At 33.7% G+C, this 18,770-nt stretch overlaps 1 protein-coding gene across 1 annotated transcript in view; it reads right to left on the bottom strand.

Annotated features, from left to right (window-relative positions):
* LOC123275345 (patj homolog) overlaps nucleotides 1–18,770 on the bottom strand; it is a gene marked incomplete in the record, with an annotated part of 555,954 nt that overhangs the window by 409,306 nt on the left and 127,878 nt on the right. Inside the window, 1 exon segment of the mRNA XM_044743428.1 lies at nucleotides 1,639–1,797. Within this exon segment, the coding sequence (XP_044599363.1) occupies nucleotides 1,639–1,797 (159 nt within the window).

Below are 18,770 nucleotides of genomic sequence, written 5' to 3'. Positions count from 1 at the left end.
TCAACCCTGGACGCAATCAAACTGGTTTTTGATACGGCCAAGGAAGCAATTGCAGGAACCAGATGGAAGGATGGAACGAAGAAGTATTGCCTGGTGGTTACTCTAGATATCATAAACGCCTTCAACTCCGCCAATTGGGAATGCATCATGCAGGCCCTCCAAGAGAAGAATGTACTAGAATACCTTCTTAAGATCGTAGCAAGCTACTTTGAAAACAGGGTCCTGAAGTATGACACGAAGAACGGTCCGAGGGAGTATGATATTACTGGAGGTGTACTACAAGGTTCATTTCTAGGCCCGCTCCTGTGGAATATTATGTATGACGGTCTATTAAGACTAACTCTGAGGTTAACCACACTGAGCCCCGAAGAACTTAGAAGGGAAGAACGGTAACACAGCATCGCAAGATGGCAACAGGAGTGGAATGCTGCAGAGAAAGGTCGGTGGACGTACCGTCTCATACCTTGGATTGATGTGTGGTTCAACCGGAGTCACGGTGAGATCAACTATTATTTAACGCAGATGTTATCAGGACACGGATGTTACCGGAAGTATCTTTACCGCTTGAAGCACGATGATACCCTAGAGTGCCCGTCCTGTCCAGGGGTCAATAAAGATGCGGAGCATGTTTTCTTTGTGTGTCTACGTTTCAACCAAAAGCGCGATGAGTTAGAGAAGATTCTGAAAAAGAGAACCCAACCAGAGTCAATAGTAGAAGCAATGTTGTCGTCAGAAGCTGCCTGGAACGCCACAAGCACTTTTGCTACAAAAGTGCTTACAGAGTTGCGATCCATTGAGAGGAAAAGAGCGAAAGACAGAATCTAGAAGAAAGAAGTAACATCTTAGCCACCAGAAGGAAGAGCGGCAGCTCATTCCCCCGAAGAAATGCCTTACGGCGGTACCATGGGGGATCAGAGGATAGAAGAGAAAGGGGTTTAGGGTTTAGTGGGTAGGGGCGTCAGCGTCGAGTTTTAGTATGACGCTGCGTCGAGTTGCCACATATCCAGGCCAAACAGCTATGCCCAGAATCCGTAAAAAGGATTCCCCCCCCTAAGGAATAAAAAACCACCCACACACACACATACAGACATTATCACGAGAATAGTCAGGTAAGCTTCCTAGAACTTCGAAACGTCGAGATTCGATGAAAACTTGATTTTCGTAAAACGGAGTGAAAACTCCCAGATTTTTGAAAATCTTCGATCTTCTTAGTGGGAAGTTAAAAAAGGTTTTTCGTTATAACTTCGAAATTCTGAATTCGATCATTATAAACTCAATGATTATTTGAGAAGCTAAAAAAACTGCGTTGAATGCCACCAACCGCGCGAAATAGGTTTATTCATTCAAAAGTTAATGCAGTTTAAAAATTCCAAAAATTTTGTTTCATCAAACTTCAATCAGACTTTTGAACTCGGAGAGCTCAAAATGAAACGAAAAATATATTTTTGAGCTCGAAGAGCTCAAAAACGTAATAAGTGCAATTTTTAGCGCTTAAGTATAAATAAAGTAATTAGCGGGAAGCTGTAGGAATGGCCTTTAGGGTCAACCGTTTCCCTAACTTTTTTAACTAGTTATTATGACTTCTAGTGACTGAAAAGTTTCGATATAGTCTTTTATGAATACAAAATATTTAAAAACCTGATAATCTGGAGAAGTAGGCTCAATAGGTCGAGCAACTACTAGCCGGACGTGTGCCCCTGATTGTCGTAATACGGTTGCAACTTGCTCACTTCCCATCCCTCGTAAATTTACATCTCCTATTTGAAGGATATGGTCACCGCTTTGTAGCCTGTTATCCTGTAATCAGTAGTAAATAGTGATTATTTAGAGATAATATACTTAACCTTCTGCTTAGAAACTTGAAAATTTAAAAAAATTGGGAAGTTTATTGGTTTTACCCCGTGTTCATTGAACATATCCACTCGCTAGTGACACGCCACTAGTGGGCTCCAAGGGAGACATAAGCCACACCTGACGAACGCTCGTTCCTGCTATTCTTAGCCAATTAGAAAAATTCAACGCTTTAATTTTCTGACGCTTGTGCAAATCAAGTTACTCTGACGTTACTAGAACGCCAGTTTTATCGAGTTTTACTATTGGCCATCGGTGTCCATATCGATAAAACGAATTATGTGATTGGCTGCTTCGCTCCACGGACATGCACCGTCAGTTTTTTTAAGAAACTGACGAAAAAGGAGACGCTTTACTATTATCATTACTGTTTCAACGCTTTGAGTCTATATACATCGCCATTATTGAATTGTTATATTTGTTGTGCTAATAACCTCCACTTTTGTGAATAATTTAACTGATCAACTTTTATTCGCTATGTTATTTTATTTGAATTTGTTTCAGATTAATCTTGTGGTTTTTTCGCTAAAATCATCGCTTTTCACAGTTCCGGTTCTCAGACCTCGTGGCTACCGGCACTTGTTGCGCGTTACTGATTTGCTATGCATAATCAGATTTTTTAATAATACTTTCGCAGTGTTATATATATAAATACATACATATATAAACTTTTGAACTATATATATTTTCTGACTCAGCTCGACAAACTGAGTTAGACAATGGCTAAATTTTTTAAAAGTTGCGCCATGAGGACGGCTGCAATAGTTAGATTTTTTGCGATCGATGCGGGTTTTCAAGGTTAAGAGCTGATTAGTTTTTGAAGTTGATCAATTCAGCCAATTCGGAGATATTTAAAAAAAATGAAAAAAAAAAAAACAACTTTTTTTGCAACTTTTTTTGCAATTTTTCGAAATCTGCTGGTCCAAATCGGTTCCAACTTACAGGAAATCTAAGTTTGGCGAAGCCCTTTCGAATGACACCAACCGCGATGAAATCGTCAAGCCGTTCAAAAGTTACGAGAGGTTTACATACACACACACACACACACACACACACACACACACACACACACACACACACACACACACACACACACACACACACACACACAGATGTACGGATTCTTGAAAATTTTCAATTTACTTAGCGGGAAGTTAAAAATTTTTTTCTAAATTTTTCGTCGATCATTGTTGTAAGAAATTTAATTTTCTACAAAAAAGAACTAAGGTAGTTTTTCGTAATCCTAACAAGTAAAAAGTTATTGAGCTTTAAATGCTTGCAATAAAATAAAATTTGAAGGAAGATAGTTTCAAAGCAACTTTTTGAAAACTTTTTTGGTAACTGCATGTATTCATTGCAAAATTTATCATACTAGACTGTTTCTAATATAATTCACACATGACTTTCGGTGAAGTATTAAATGTTAATTATGAATAATTTTTCTCATTACAATTTGGATATTTTTGTCTATAAGTAGTGATTTTTTAAAATTAAATTGAAATTTTGTTACAAGACTTGAATCAATAGCAAGCTAGTACCTACAGATACTGAATTTAATTTTTTTATTTAAAAACATGTAGGACAGGTGAATATTTAAATTTTTGATAACTTTTCATTTACCAAGTCCGGGTTCGAAACTCGGCAATTCTAATTTTTTTTTTTTTTTTTTTTTTTTACAATTATTCTATAGTTTTATTCTAATTTTTATTTTTCCAATAGATTCTCAGGTCTTATACTGAATGTATTATTATTATTTATCAATTATTAGTAAAAATAATTAGATTAGAGCTCGTCTAATAACAGGTAAGTAATTAGTATGTATACAGTCATTTTAATTTATTGAAACAAGTACTTTTTTTTAAGTTTATTGTGTAAAATATATGAAATTATTATTGATCAAATCAACAAATTCAACGTATTACAATAGAAAATATGATGGACAGTATATATAGATAAAATATATTTATTCCAAGGACTAATATATGTATAAAATATTTTTACCCAGCAAGTAACTTTTAAAAATTGAAAGCCTCAATTTTATTAAGAAAGAAGAATAAATAATGTAGTACAATTAACTTTACGGACGGTTTTTGTTGACGTGCGCATATATGTGCTCTTAGAGCTGAAGACTACAACATTGGGATTATCAGGTTGCACTGTAATGTCTTTTGCGAGAACATGGAGTCGCAATGAGATAAATTTTCCGAGTATTTTGTCGCGAATACCATGAAATTTTGGGAAGACTAATGATTGATCGGCAGTTTCCAGGACACTCTTCATTACTTTTTCATGCACAGATTGCAAATGGAGAAGAAATTTTCTGTAAGTAGCAAAAACTTCTTCCACAGTCTTCAAAAGTATCATATACTGCCTCTGTCAGATGTTTCAAGTTTCCTCGATTTATTGCATCCGTCCAAGCCGTACTCACGTTAGGTAAATGGACTGAAGTGATTATTGCTGCCTCACAATCATTACAACCGTTCGCACAAGCAAACACTGCCCAACCACAAAGGTAATAAAGCCCATAGTTTTATATTTCGGATAATTTACAATTTACCGAAATTTCAATGAAATTTTGTAAATCATCATTAGTAGTTTGGAGTTCAGTTTTTTTTTTTGCTTGAGAAATTCAATGTAGTACGGCTCATCATCGTCTTCATATGATGCAGACGCAGGGACACGTAATTACTGAGCCACTGCAATCAAGCACATTCGGTAGCGTAATTGGTGAGGTTTAGGGTGAATATCACCACCAGCTCGAACCTGAGAAAATAAATTTTCTACAGAACTAGAAGTCAGACGCCCCGTAAGAAGGTACTCCAATTTTTTTGTCAGAACTAGATCTTCTCGTAATTTTAGCGCAGTAGTAGTAGCCAGAATGATGCCCCGTTGTATCAGTTTCCATCTATTATCAGAGCTAACTTGTAGTTCTCTGATAATCTCAATAAAGCTCTGCAGAAACTCTACTCGTTCTAACGATGCGCCATCAGTTCCAAGTGAGTTACTTTTGTGCCGACAAACCATGAACTCATACCACTGACTGCATAATAAAATAAACCACCCAGTGGTCATAGCTGTTTGCGGAAGAAGACCAGTTTGCGCCGCTAGAATTAATGCATGTCCCATTTCATAGCTAAAAATTTTTCTAGCCAGTCCAACGTGCATTTTATCGAACTGTGATGGGTCTAAAATAGTAGTGGTGAAACTTTTTACTAGAACAGGCCCACCAAGTGATTGGTACTCTACAAGCTGTCGAACGTGGGTAATATTAACCTCTGAAGATGTTAAATTATTTGCTACAACCGTAGCCGCACTTAAAGTGAATGTGGACTTTAATAGTTGTGACCAAATTCGTTTTAGTACGTGTAGAACATCAGAGGTCCAATGGAGACGTTCATTAGGGTTACACGGATGCTGGTTAAAAAAAGAGACCAAATAACGACTGGAAGTAATACTATTTAATGTCCACATACCAACGTTGATTGATCTTTCATCCGTAGAAATACATTTCACGATGATTCCCTGCTGGTACAGTTTTTCAACGATTTGTTTGACATAATTCCACAAGACCCCCGAAGTAACAGATTTTCCAGTTAATGCATAATCGATTAATTGTTTCTAATGACTTGTCAACCCCCGAGCAACGAACGCAATCGCGTAAGAAGCCATTGAGTCAGCTTCAGTTGAATTCCTGGCTAATTCCGGTGTCACTAATTCAATAAATTTTCCAAGAGCGCGATCATACTCAACAGCACGGTCAATTGACATCTCATCTAATGCCAATACGCAATAATGAGTAGTTTGATCTTGTTCTTGTTTAATTTTCACCCCTAGCCATTCAATAATATTATCAAAAGTTCCAGGGGCGAAATTTAAGCCAGATAGTCGACTGTATAAAGTAGAGAAAGCAGGTAAGGGAAACCCTTCAATGTCCCTTAAATTTTTGTAGGCTTTAGTACCCATTAACAAGCGAATCCGAAGTCCTTTCTTTATAGTTTCTTCGGACCAATGTTTTGAATTTTTAGCAGCGTTATTTTTTAAAAGTAACAGCTGATCTGGATTCAGAAACTTCTTCAAGTTATCATCAAATCTTGATAATTTTTCATTTACCAGAGCAAGCTGAAATGAATTTTTGTCTGTTAATTTATTATTTTTCACTTTGTATAAATAAATATATTTCATTACTTCAACAACATTCAATCGCTTCCCAAGCGCTACAAAAAAAATATTGTCTTTTAAGGAGATTTTATTCAACAAGAAGTAAAAAATTTGGAAACATCAATTTAAATTCTACAAAATATTACCAAAAAAATTTTTGTGCTGCTTGGGTTACTCAATAATTAGAGTTTGATAAAAATAAGTAAATAAATTATTACATTTTGAGATACATTACCTCGGCTTTTAATGAAGCATTTTCTTCAAGAAGCTCATTAATCTGTTGTTCCAACAATGACTCGCGTGATGATTTCTCAGCGTTATCATTTGATTGCGCGTGAGGGTGATGGTCTAAACATCCAGTTAAATTTTCCTAAGTGTCTTCAATATTCTCATCTTCTGCAGAGATTTCTAATCCTGAATTTTTAATTAAATATTTATCGATTGAAATAATAAGTAAAAGTTGATAACATTCAGATGAAAATTTCAATTTAACAGAGTAAAATAAAATCCACACAGACAAAAAGGTTTACTGGAGTCAAGAAAATATTTTTCTTCCTAATTACTTTCTCGAGCGAAAAAAAAAATTTTTTTTGACACAAGAAATTTCACTTATTCCAATAAAGTTAATTCTCTTGCTTTAAGAAATACGTATCTCGATCCATTAAAATTTATTTAAGTCAAGAAAATCTTCTTGTTTCGAGAAAACTCAGCTTCCTGCTCCAAAAAATTTAGTTCTTGATAGAAGTAAATTTTCTTGCCCTGAGAAAATTTCTCTCTTGCTCCAAAAAGTTAATATAAAGATAGAAGTAAATTTTAATTAATATTTTTATTGATTAACACGTCAAATGGGAAGATTAAATAATATTGAATCATTTTTTTTAATTTCATATGTATAATTGTACGATAAATTAATATAAAATGAGTATCAAATATTCAAGAAAAAAATTTTCTCAAGGTGAGAAAATTTTTTTCTCAGCTGAAGTAGGTGGTGCTGCTTCCCTAAAGTATCTAAAAATCTTGATCAAATATTAAAATATATTGTATCAAGTATTTATGATAATTTGAATTAAGAAAAAATGACTTCCACCAAGAATATAATTTCAAGAAAAAGTTTTACTTTGACCAACACAACTTTGGTCTTCCTTCAGGCACCCCAAAATTTTCTAGAGCCAAGAATTTTACTCTCCAGTCAAGAAATTTTTCTTTCTTCCCGAGAAAAAATGTTTCTATATAATTATATATAATTGTATACAATTGTATATAATCATATATGATTATATATGGAATGACATATATAATTATATACAATTATATATGATCATACATAATTATATATAATCATACATGATTATATATGGAATTGTATATGAGGTTATATATAATCATATATAATTATATATAAGTATATATAATTATATATGCTTATATATAATTAACAGACATACAAATTATTTTTTTGAAAAAAAATTTTTTTTTGGTAATCACAAAAAGTGTAAAATGATGTTTATATTTACGTTTAAATAATTCTGAAATACAAAAATTTAAAAAGATATCATATCACTCACCTACGATCAATCCGGACACCCCAGATTTATGTCTCTTGCTTTTTACTGAATAATGATCATCATTATCATCATCAGTTTCAAAAACATCAAAGGGAGACGGAATTAAAATGTCTGGTGAAACATTTTGTTTCAATTTGTATGAGTGGTTGTCACTGTCAAACAACCCTTTACTAAAATGACCCTGTTAATAATTGAAAAAAAAAAGTATTAATTATTTTATTTATAAAGTGACCTTATAAAATATTATAAGGTACACTAGAAAGAAATACACTAGAAAAAAAAAAAAATTTATCAAAAATTATTATAATAATCACATCGTAATCCAAGACCAGAATTTTAAAATAAAATTTTTTAAGGTAGAATAAAATAAAATTATTAAAGATAAGATATTAAAAGTCTACTCCTGAATTACGATGTAACTCATCGTTTTCTATACTTCTTTTTTTCCGTGTATGCACTGATAAAAAGTTTAACTTGACCCAAAAGAGACAAAATCTTGAAACAAGAAAACCATGTGGAAGATAATAATTTTCTTGAGCCAAAAAAAAAATTTTTTGAATTCAGAAAAATGTACTGAAACGAAGAGTATTATCTTAGATTAAAAATTTGTTCTCTTCACTCAAAAAAATTATTCTTTTTCAAATAGCTTTCTTTTTTGGTTCAAGATTTTTTTTCGTCAGGCAAGTTACTTTTTTTATGATGGTGGTAAATACCTCACACAAACGAGAATTCTCAGTAATGGGTTTTAAAATTTTACAAGCAGTTGCCCATTTACTTCCCATCTCAACTGAACAAGAAAACCTCAGCATTTTGAAACCCTTTTCACTGCTGTTATGACAGTCAGGAAAGCTACATACACCCATGATCTGCGTTAATAAATATTAGTATAGAGATTGTTACATACAATAAAAAGTTATCCAAATGCAGATTTATAAAAAATAAATATCCATACTTACTTAATTTAGCTCTTCAATACACACTCTCAACAACAAAACGTTAAGAAAAAAAAATCGACATTTTTAAATAAATGACAATCGCGAAATTCTATACTACTTGTATCAATCAAATAAATTAAAAATTTTCATTTGACTATACACATACATAAATAAATATTTTTAAGAATAAATAATTGTCATTATAATTTCTATAAAAATATTAATTAATTAGGATAAGATATAATTTGCAGTTAATAAGTACAATCAGATACCTCATAAGGGTAACGTTGAATTCGAAATTTTCCACCAGTAGCATTTGAATTATGAAAAATTTTATTGTTAATATAACCCGATATTGTTCATTATATTTATTATAACATTTTGATAGAAATTTCAATAAATTAAAATGACTGTATACATACTAATTACTTACCTGTTATTAGACGAGCTCTAATTTAATTATTTTTACTAATAATTAATAAATAATAATAATACATTCAGTATAAGACCTGAAAATCTATTGGAATAATAAAAATTATAATGAAACTATAGAATAATTGTAAAAAAAAAAAAAAAAAAAAAAAATATTTAGAATTGCCGAGTTTCGAACCCGGACTTGGTAAATGAAAAGTTATCAAAAAGTGTAGGCGCCACGATAGAGCTTAACGTAAAGATATGAGAGGTAAATGATAAACTGCGTTTAGGAAAAACCGGTTTAACCGGAGAATTTACGGATGCAATAAAAGAAGCTACTTAAAGGTTTTTACTTAATTATTATTATTTATTATTATTGTTAGAGGGTGAAAATAATTTTTTTATGCAATGATTATTTATTAAATAAAATTTATTATTATTGCAAGAGTTAGAATGAAAATACTTTAGTTGCCGGATAGTGTGTCTGACAAACTCATGGTGGCGCGACCGCTTGACACATTTCCCATCATGCATTACAGGATTGGAATACCTTCTTATATATTATCTTACACTTAGGTATGGAGGTAGCGGGAAGTTGCAGGGATGTCCTTTAGGGTCAACCGTTTTCCTAATTTTTTTTTTGTTGCAGGCTAGGCGTATCGGATGTTGCTGGATGGCTGGAAGATGACGTGTGTAACATAACTCTTATAATTTAAGTTAGAAATTTAGTATTATAAGTGATAAAACAACTAACAAGAAAAATAGAAGCCTGTGAGGACCAATGAAATATCTGATACAGTCCCCACGCAGTCAAGAAAAGAATCGGAGCTTGCGAGGACCAATAAGATACGTAATACAGTCCCCAAGCAGTCAGCAACAGAAAACATGAGTAGTAGAAGAAGTCCCTCAGTACCGCGAAGAAGGGAGAACCACGGAGTGGCGTGCTCCGCGCATTTTCTCCCTCTATCAAACTCAACGGGTTAAAAGACGGCGCACTGCCGTGGAAATTCACTGTGAACCGAGGAGCTGAAGAAGACGGACTAAGCCAAGGAGGACTCAACAGCGGATTCAACAGCAGATTCAACAACGGATTCAACGGAGAAGTCAACAGCGAGTACAACAGCGAGTCCAGCAGCGGAGTTGGACAGCACAGGCCAGCGGGGAATCCAGAGCTGACAGAGTCAAGGGCGAGGATTGGGACAACACCAATCAAAGGGGCAGCGACAAAATCGGGAGACGGGAAGCCGTCCAGGTGTTGGAGCGGTGTCAACGACGGAGTCAAGGTCCAGTGACGGTGAACCTAATTCAAGGTCTGGAGAGGCACGGCGGAGTTTAACGCAAGGCCCGCGGCGAAAGTACCCAGGAGAATCCGGCGTGCAGAGTTAGTAGCGGAGTTGATCTCTCTGGAGATCGCTATTTTCTTCATTATATTATTCCATTTTATAATTTCGTTAAATAAAAACAAAATTTAATTCATTTTAAAACTGAGGGTTATCTTTGATGAAAAACCTGGTTCCCGGCGAGCTATTCTTTCGCTTAGAATAAACTAAAGTATTGTAACAGTGAAGATAATTTTACCTTAATGGAAAAATTAAATAATCGACACGTTACACGTGAGTGCCATGCCGTCTTAGCACTATTGTAGTTGAAGTTTATTTAATAAAATAAATTCCGTAGTTATTTATTAGAGAGAAAAGAAAAAAATTGTTCTTAAAATTCTCTTTCTCTCCCCCTTTTTTTTTTGATAAAAATAAAAAAAAAATTCTATTTTGGAATTCGATTGTTCTTTCTTTTCTTTTTTTAATTTCCCATGCCTCTTCTCCTATCTTCTAAATAGTTTTATTTAGAAATAGAGTATTAAATTAGATAGAAGTAGTTATAGTAACAGTTATAGAAATGGAAAAGGTATGTTAAAATTTTTCGTTAATAATTAGAAAATCTCCCGAGTTTGGGAGGAAAGAAAGACGAAAAAAAAAAAAGGAAAAATAAAAAAAATCGATATGTTATAATGATTATTTAGTATTTTTTTGTAAGAATAAACGATTATTGTAAGAAGATTAAATTTTTTGTAAATTAAAGAATGAAATTATTGGAGGTATGTATGTATATTTGTTTGTCTTATTCAAAAAAATTGCTCTTATAAAAGAGTTAGTGAGTATGTGTAAGTAAAGCGTGTGTGTGTGAGAAGCGGCACGGCTGGGGCGTGGCTTATCGGGATCCAGTTGCGATCGAGCGGGCGTTGGTAAGTTACCTTACCTGACTTTGCGGCTCTATTACAATTGCTGTTAGATGACTCTCCCTATCCTCTAAATTACTTATATTTATTCTTATTGAATGTTAAGCGTTCGAAATAAGAATTGTGAAAAAAAAAAATTTTTATGATTTTGTAATTTGGAAAGATTTTATATGGGTGACGCTAGCTCAATTTTCTTAAAGTTATTATTTATAAAGTATAATTATTATACATAAAAAATTTTTTTTAATATAAAAATAAAAATTTTATTTAGATATCTTGAATTAAACTGTTTATACAAACTGTTGACTCGTTTTTGGCAATTTTTAAATTTTTTGTTAAAACGAAATTTCTTAATAGAAAAGAAAAATTTCTATTATCATTTTAAGTTATTCTCTTACTTTTCCGCAAAGGAGCCATCAGTTTGTTTATGCAATAATTTCTTAATTAATAACCTTAAGTTCTACGATGTTAATGCTGGGGTTGTCATCTAGATCAGTGATTTGTAGTCTCTTAGTCGGAATGTTTTTGACTTTCTTAATGCTTCGATGGTCTCAGGAGCTTCTTTAGTTGTTACTTTTGTTGCCATGGAGACGTTCTTCTCGTTGTCGGTGTCGGTTCTTGTTGGAAGTGGTTTGTTAACTTCTGACAGATCTGATGTTTTTTCTTCGATTGTTTTCAGCTCGATTACGACTGGTTTTTCGTCTTATCTGCTGGCCTGGCGAGGTTTGGATAGGAATCGGCGGATAGTTTTCTGTATAGCTATCCCCCTTATGATAAGTGATATTATTTCAGTCGTTGATACCGATCCGATAGTTATTTTCCGGTTAGTTTCTTCTTTTTGATGGTCCAGGGATATTAGTGACATTTTTTCTTCGTTTTCTTCTAGCTCCTGACCCTAAGGTTCGAATTTGTCGATAATAGTAGCTGGGTTTTGACTTTGTGTGAATAAATTTGGATCTGCGTTGTTGATTTTTAGACTCGAGTTCAATGTTCCTAATGATAGGTGAAAACTCGAGGCGATGAGGTCTATTTTTGTTGACTCTCTGGCGATCCCTCGAATTGTGTATTCATTACAAGTTACTTGGCATCCTTGTTGGATGTGTATCAGCCCAGTTCCATTAATTTCGTGATTTTCGGCTGTTTTCCTGGACATCTCCATTGAATGTTTTCTTCCTTGCACGTTGAATATGCCTAGGTCTTTTTCTCTTTCATTTTTATCCAAGTCAATTTGTATTTTGGAATTATTCTTATATTACATTCCCGTAGATTTTCATTTTTTGGGTCTATTAACAATTTCATTCCACAATCTACCTCATTCTCCAACTTGGTTGTTTTAGACGGAAGGTCCGGTGGACATGTCATGTTTGGTCCGATGGGCTTGCAACTGTTGATGTAGTCTTGTTCAGCGAGAAAATATTCATCAAACGATGGCTCTGACACGAGGTATTTTGAGGTAGGTTGGATTGTTAATGTTGATATTTGGTCTCCAATTTTCTCGGGCTTGGGAAGTGATTTTAGCTTGTATTGGCGCCATTTTTACACGAAAATGTACAATAATAGTAAGCAATGGAATAATTGTTGTTTACGTTTATTTGTAGAGAAGCCAAAGCTAAGTAACATTATAACGTGATAATAAACAGTAATAATCAGTTACTTATTGAAATTTTGACAATTAATTTTGTTAAAATTAAGGTTGACAAAGCTGCTGTTCATTTATCAATGTCAAATAATAAATTGAGTTTAACAACGGTCCGAGCTTATTTTCCTCATGTAAGTGGACTCACGTACTTCAAGAAAGAAAACGTAAAATGCGGCCTTACATTAAATAATGATGAATTTGAATTAATACCAGGTGTTACGGAATATGAAGTTTATTCTGTGAATATTCTAAAAGCTTAGTTAAATTAATAAATGATTTACAATATTTATGTTTATTTACATTAAGTTAATTCATAACATCTAATAGTTTGTTTACATTCCATCAGAGCATAACCAAAATGATTTAAAACGAAAAAGAATCCATCAAATAATGGATATCTTTGAGAGGAAACGGGATGAAAATTTAACAGACCAGGATATTCACGAAAATAAAGTAAGAAAATTATAAATAATGTACTAGACAATCAAATAATATTTAATAACTTTGAGATTCGAATATTTCTCTGAAAGTTATTATTCAAATCAATTATGCATTTATCTTATATCAAACTGTATAGTAGTTTTTAATTTTGTTTATTTTTAATTATTTTATTGCAGCAAATAAAAAAAACAAGAATTGTGTCAATCGGGTGGAAGGACAAAGCAAATGCTAACGAAGATGTTTTTAAGCAAATGAGAGATCCCTACCGTGGGATACTGTTCTTATGATGAAATAAAAAAATTAGCAGTTGAGGCTATGAAAAATATATATAACGATAATAATTGGGGTAATTCATTGATCCAGTTAGCAAATTCTAATGGGGAAATTTTCGACAGATTCACTGCACCAATAGGAAAGAAGTTTACATTTTGGGAGTTTTGTCACAGTAAATTGAAATGCAGAAATTCTCAATTACGACTACTTTTATTAACTACGACTCAAGAAAAGCATGCTTCCATAAAAAGTGGAGATATTGTGAAAAGTGTGCCACAGAAATTAACTACGATTCAAGAAAATCATGCTTTTGTAAAAAGTAAAGATAGTGTAAAATTTGTATCACAGGAAAAAGCTACGACGTCAACACAGCTTAATTTCAATCACAAATCTTTATCAAAGGTTCCGGTAGCTGGATCGCGACTACGTTTTTCTGTATCAAATAAGAAAGGATCTTCAAGCATTACTTTGGTAAACCATATCTCAATAGATAAAAAAGATAACGATGTCGGCTCCATACGTCTTAATAAAAAATTCAGCTTATACTGAACTGCCAACACCAGTATCTAAAAAGGAAGATGAAGTAATTTAAACCTATCGATACCAACTATTGAAGAAGACCAAATTAAATTTACTGATAATATCCTTGGACGAGGTTCATTCGGCTGCGTTAAATTAGCGACTTGGCATGGTACCTGAGTCGCCGTCAAATGTTTAAATCCTAATGATAAAATTATGTATTTGCTACGAGAAATTAATGTAATGGACAAAATCAGACACCCCAATATAATTTCAATAATGGCTGTATGTTTTACAGATTTAAAAACTTACATTATAATGGAGTATTTCCAAAGCTCTAGTCTAACATCGTTTATTTTTGATGTAGAACATGATTTAGAATACGCAGTGAAAAAAAATAGAAATTAATTAATTTCTTTACAAATTCGCAAAGGTATTTCCTACCTTCATGAGCTAAATCCAGTTGTCCTTCACAAAGATTTAAAGCCTGATAACATCGTGATTAATAAAAATTTTGAAGTAAAAATTTGTGATCTAGGGTTAAGTAAAATTTGTGATATTATGCCACCTTTAAACACAACAGTTGGTCAAAATTTCCATGGCACAACAATTTATATGGCACCAGAGATATTAATAGATAATGAACCGAGAACAGTGCACTCTGATGTGTGGTCTATGGCTTGTTGCATCACGGAACTTTTCTCCGAAAAAAGTGTTTGAGATGTTACTCTAATCTTCACACTTCCAAATTTACGAAAAACTATTTTGAAATTAACGAAGCCAAGTGGTTTAGCAGAAATACCTATATCTATCCGTGAGCATGTAAGTGCATGTTTTGAACACGAACCAACAAAAAGGCCGAAAGCCTTAATATTGCTGGAACTGTTCAAGCGTTTTTACAAAAACGATCTTAAAATTGTTACAAAAAAACCATAAAGAAATATTGCTGATAGGAATAATTCATGGTTGAAAAACAAAAATTTCCATTCACAATTTAATTAGCAAATTACTATCTATAGATATCGTAAATTGCGTCAAATACTGCCAACCGCGAGAAAATTGGTTTATTCATTTAAAAGTTAGTGAGGTTTGAAAATTTAAAAAATATTGTTCTATGATACTTCTATCAGACTTTTGAGCTCGAAGAGCTCAAAATAACACAAAAATTGTATTTTTGAACTCGAAGAGCTCAAAAACGTCATTAGTGCAGTTTTATGCACCTAGGTATGGAACTAGCGGGAAGTTGCACGGATGGCCTTCAGGGTCTACCGTTTTTCTAATTTTTAACTTCCCGCTACGAAAATCGAAGATTTTCAAAAATCGGGAAGTTATTGTTTTCACCCTGTTTTGCAAAAACCGAGTTTTCATTAGATCTCGACGTTTGAAGATCACAGGAAGCTTCCCTGACTATCCCTGCGAGGTTGTCACGGTGTCTGTATGTATGTGTGTGTGTATGTGTGTATGTGTGTGTGTGTGTGTTGTGTGTGTGTGTGTGTGTGTGTGTGTGTGTGTGTGTGTGTGTGTGTGTGTGTGTGTGTGTGTGTGTGTGTGTGTGTGTGTGTGTGAAAGTATGTGAACCGCTTATAACTTTTGAACGGCTTGACCGATTTCATCGCGGTTGGTGCCATTCGGAAGGGCTTAACGATACTTAGATTTTGAATACTATTTGGACCGATTCAGATCAACAGATTTTGATAAATCTTAAAAAAACTAAAAAAAAAATTTTTTTCAAATGTGGTTTTTTTGGAATAACTTTTAAACGGCTTGATCAGCTCTTTAAAACTTTAAAACTAATCAGCTCTTAACCTCAAAAAACCACGTCGATCGCCACCAGTCCGGTCAAAATCGGTTGATTCGTTCGAGAGATATCGTGAACGATAGAAAACCGAAAAAGTGTTTTTTCGGAATAACTCCAAAATTTCTAGCGCGATCGATTCAAAATTTAAGAGTCTTCGTGAGGCTTGAAAAATTGCGTCGAATGCTACCAACCGCGTGAAAATCGGTTTATTTATTCAAAAGTTATTGTGGTTTAAAAATTCCAAAAATAGTGTCATCAAATCCCTATCAGACTTTTGAGCTCGAAGAGCTCAAAAGCATAGGAAAACAATCTCTTTGAGCTTGGAGAGCTCAAAATAATCCATAAATTGTATTTTTGAGCTCGAAGAGCTCAAAAACGTCATTGGTGCAATTTTAAGCGCCTAAGTATGGAATTAGCGGGAAGTTGCAGGGATGGCCTTCAGGGTCAACCGTTTTCCTAATTTTTTTTTTTTTTAATCAATTACACAATTTTTTTCTTAAAAAATGAATGAGCGTTACGAGGCGTGCACTTTTGGATTTTCCAAACTTTTTTACTTTATTTCAGATATTTATAGTGAATTATTTATAATTTATTATTATTAACATCCCGCTAAGAAAATAGAAGATTTTCAAAAATCGGGAAGTTATTGTTTTCACCCCGTTTTGCAAAAATCGAGTTTTCATCAGATCTAGACGTCTGAAGGTCGTAGGAAGCTTCCCTGACTACTCCCGCAAGGTTGTCACTGTGTGTGTGTGTGTGTGTGTGTGTGTGTGTGCGTGTGTGTGTGTGTGAAAGTATGTGAACCGCTTATAACTTTTGAACGGCTCATTCGATTTTATCGCGGTTGACGCCATTGGAAAGGGCTTGTCCAAACTTAGATTTTGAGTATAACTTGGACCGATTCGGATAAGTAGATTTTGAGAAATCTTAAAGAAACTAAGAAAAAAAATTTTTTCAAATGTGGTTTTTTTTAATAACTTTTAAATGGCTTCACCGATCAATTCTAAAAACTAATCAGCTATAAATAATAAAAAACTACGTCGATCACCATCAAGCTGGTAGAAATCAGTTGATTCCTTCAAGAGATATCGTGAACGAAAGATAACCGAAAAAAGTGTTTTTTTCGGAATTACTCCGAAATTTTCAATTTGATCAATTAAAATCTGAAAATACTTTATGAGGCTGATAAAACTTCATCGAATGTCACCAACCGCGTGCAAATCGGTTGATCCATTCAAAAGTTATTGCGGTTTGAAAATTCTAAAAACAGTGTTCTATGAAACGTCTATCAGACTTTTGAGCTCGAAGAGCTCAAATGCATAGAAATAATATCTCTTTGAGCTCAGCGAGCTCAAAATATCACATAAATTATATTTTGAGCTAAAAAATCTCAAAAACGTCATAAGTACAATTTTAAGGGAGTATTCTACTGTAAAGGCATGAATTTCGCCCGGTTTTAGAAGCGCTGTACGAAGGAAACAAAAAATATTTTTATAATCAATTTTTTTATCATTTGTTTATTGATGTTTTATTATTACATAAAAAAATTATTTAAAAAAAAAAATTAAAATTGACAAAGTTATGAGCAGTCAAACTGGGGGGTCAAAAAAAAAGAGGGTGTCCTGGCGTGCATTATTCCAATCCTCCTGGTGATCTGAAACATAAAAAACAGACGAATTCTTAATTATTATAGATGCCGCTATCGTATAACCTTTGGATAAGTTAAAAAAAAATTTTTTTTTAAAATGGCAGTTTGAAAAAAAAATTTTTTTTTTCATATTCTTTTAACAATTCCGAATTTTTTAAAAATACTAAATGAGAAGTTATAGTTTTGGGCAAGGTTCACGAGATGAAGCGACGTATAGAGAACATCCTCTTCAAATTTGAAGTAAATCAGTTTATTTGAACTCGAGATATCCTTACCGCCAGCTCGAAAAAAGTAGTTTTGAGAAAAACGCGTTCAACGTATTGAGACAAGTTTTCGACAATTTGACTTGTAGAATGTATGGTACAGAATACTTACATATTTTTAGTTGGCGATTCCTGCTCCATATAAGAATCCTTCCTCTACTTCAAAATGCTCATTCTCCGATGTTCTCTTGTGAAGACGTGCAGTTCTACCCTCCTTTGATGCCTCTGAAGTCCGGAGTTCCGAGCGCTCGATACGCGCTTCGTCCCGTCTCGCTGCAAAAGCATTAGCTTCTGGGCCAATCGTGATTCTCATAACATCTAAGAATTTTAATATAGGCATAAAACCTTCATTAAAAATACTAACTGCGAAGAAAGTGGCAATTTCAATTGTCTTCGGTCCAGCGTGAATGTGCTTCGGAGCAAAAGTCCAAATTAACGAATTTAAAGATTCGTTATCATTTTGGGTTTCAGAACCCAAACATCGTTCCAATAAAGAATCAGCTGATAAACTTTCATAAATTGGTTTTATTACTTCTAGAACTTTGTCATTTAGAGGAGGATTTTTGTGGTCAAATTCGTCAATAGTGCCGTCTTCTATTGCCTTCTGATACTTGCATCAACTAGATGAACAATTCATGTGCTGAGGATTTTCGTTAGTTGGAATTTTATGAAAGTAGGTTGCCCACACATCTCTTGTTTTGCCGCCAAGGCAAAGGAGAGTTGGTCACCCTGACTCTCATGACTATACTAAACCCTAACTATACTCAAGACTTGACAAGAGTCATTTCTATGACTGTTTACCACGAACACGTCCAATAACACGTTTGTAATGGCTGCCGCACCTGCGCACCATGAGCTAGCGGGAAGAAGCCCGGCCGGCACGAAGCACGAGGCGCCAGACGCCATATGCACAGTTCAGTTGTGTTTGGGACTTGTAACCGACACAATATACCCGCTAGCCTCACTAACACTGATCCTACTTTGTGCCTTTTTCTTTGTTCAATAATTTATATAACAGTACATTCGCTAT

Source organism: Cotesia glomerata, linkage group LG1 (assembly GCF_020080835.1).
Source record: "Cotesia glomerata isolate CgM1 linkage group LG1, MPM_Cglom_v2.3, whole genome shotgun sequence".
Taxonomy (NCBI): domain Eukaryota; kingdom Metazoa; phylum Arthropoda; class Insecta; order Hymenoptera; family Braconidae; genus Cotesia; species Cotesia glomerata.
This window is presented reverse-complemented; position numbering and strand designations above follow the sequence as displayed.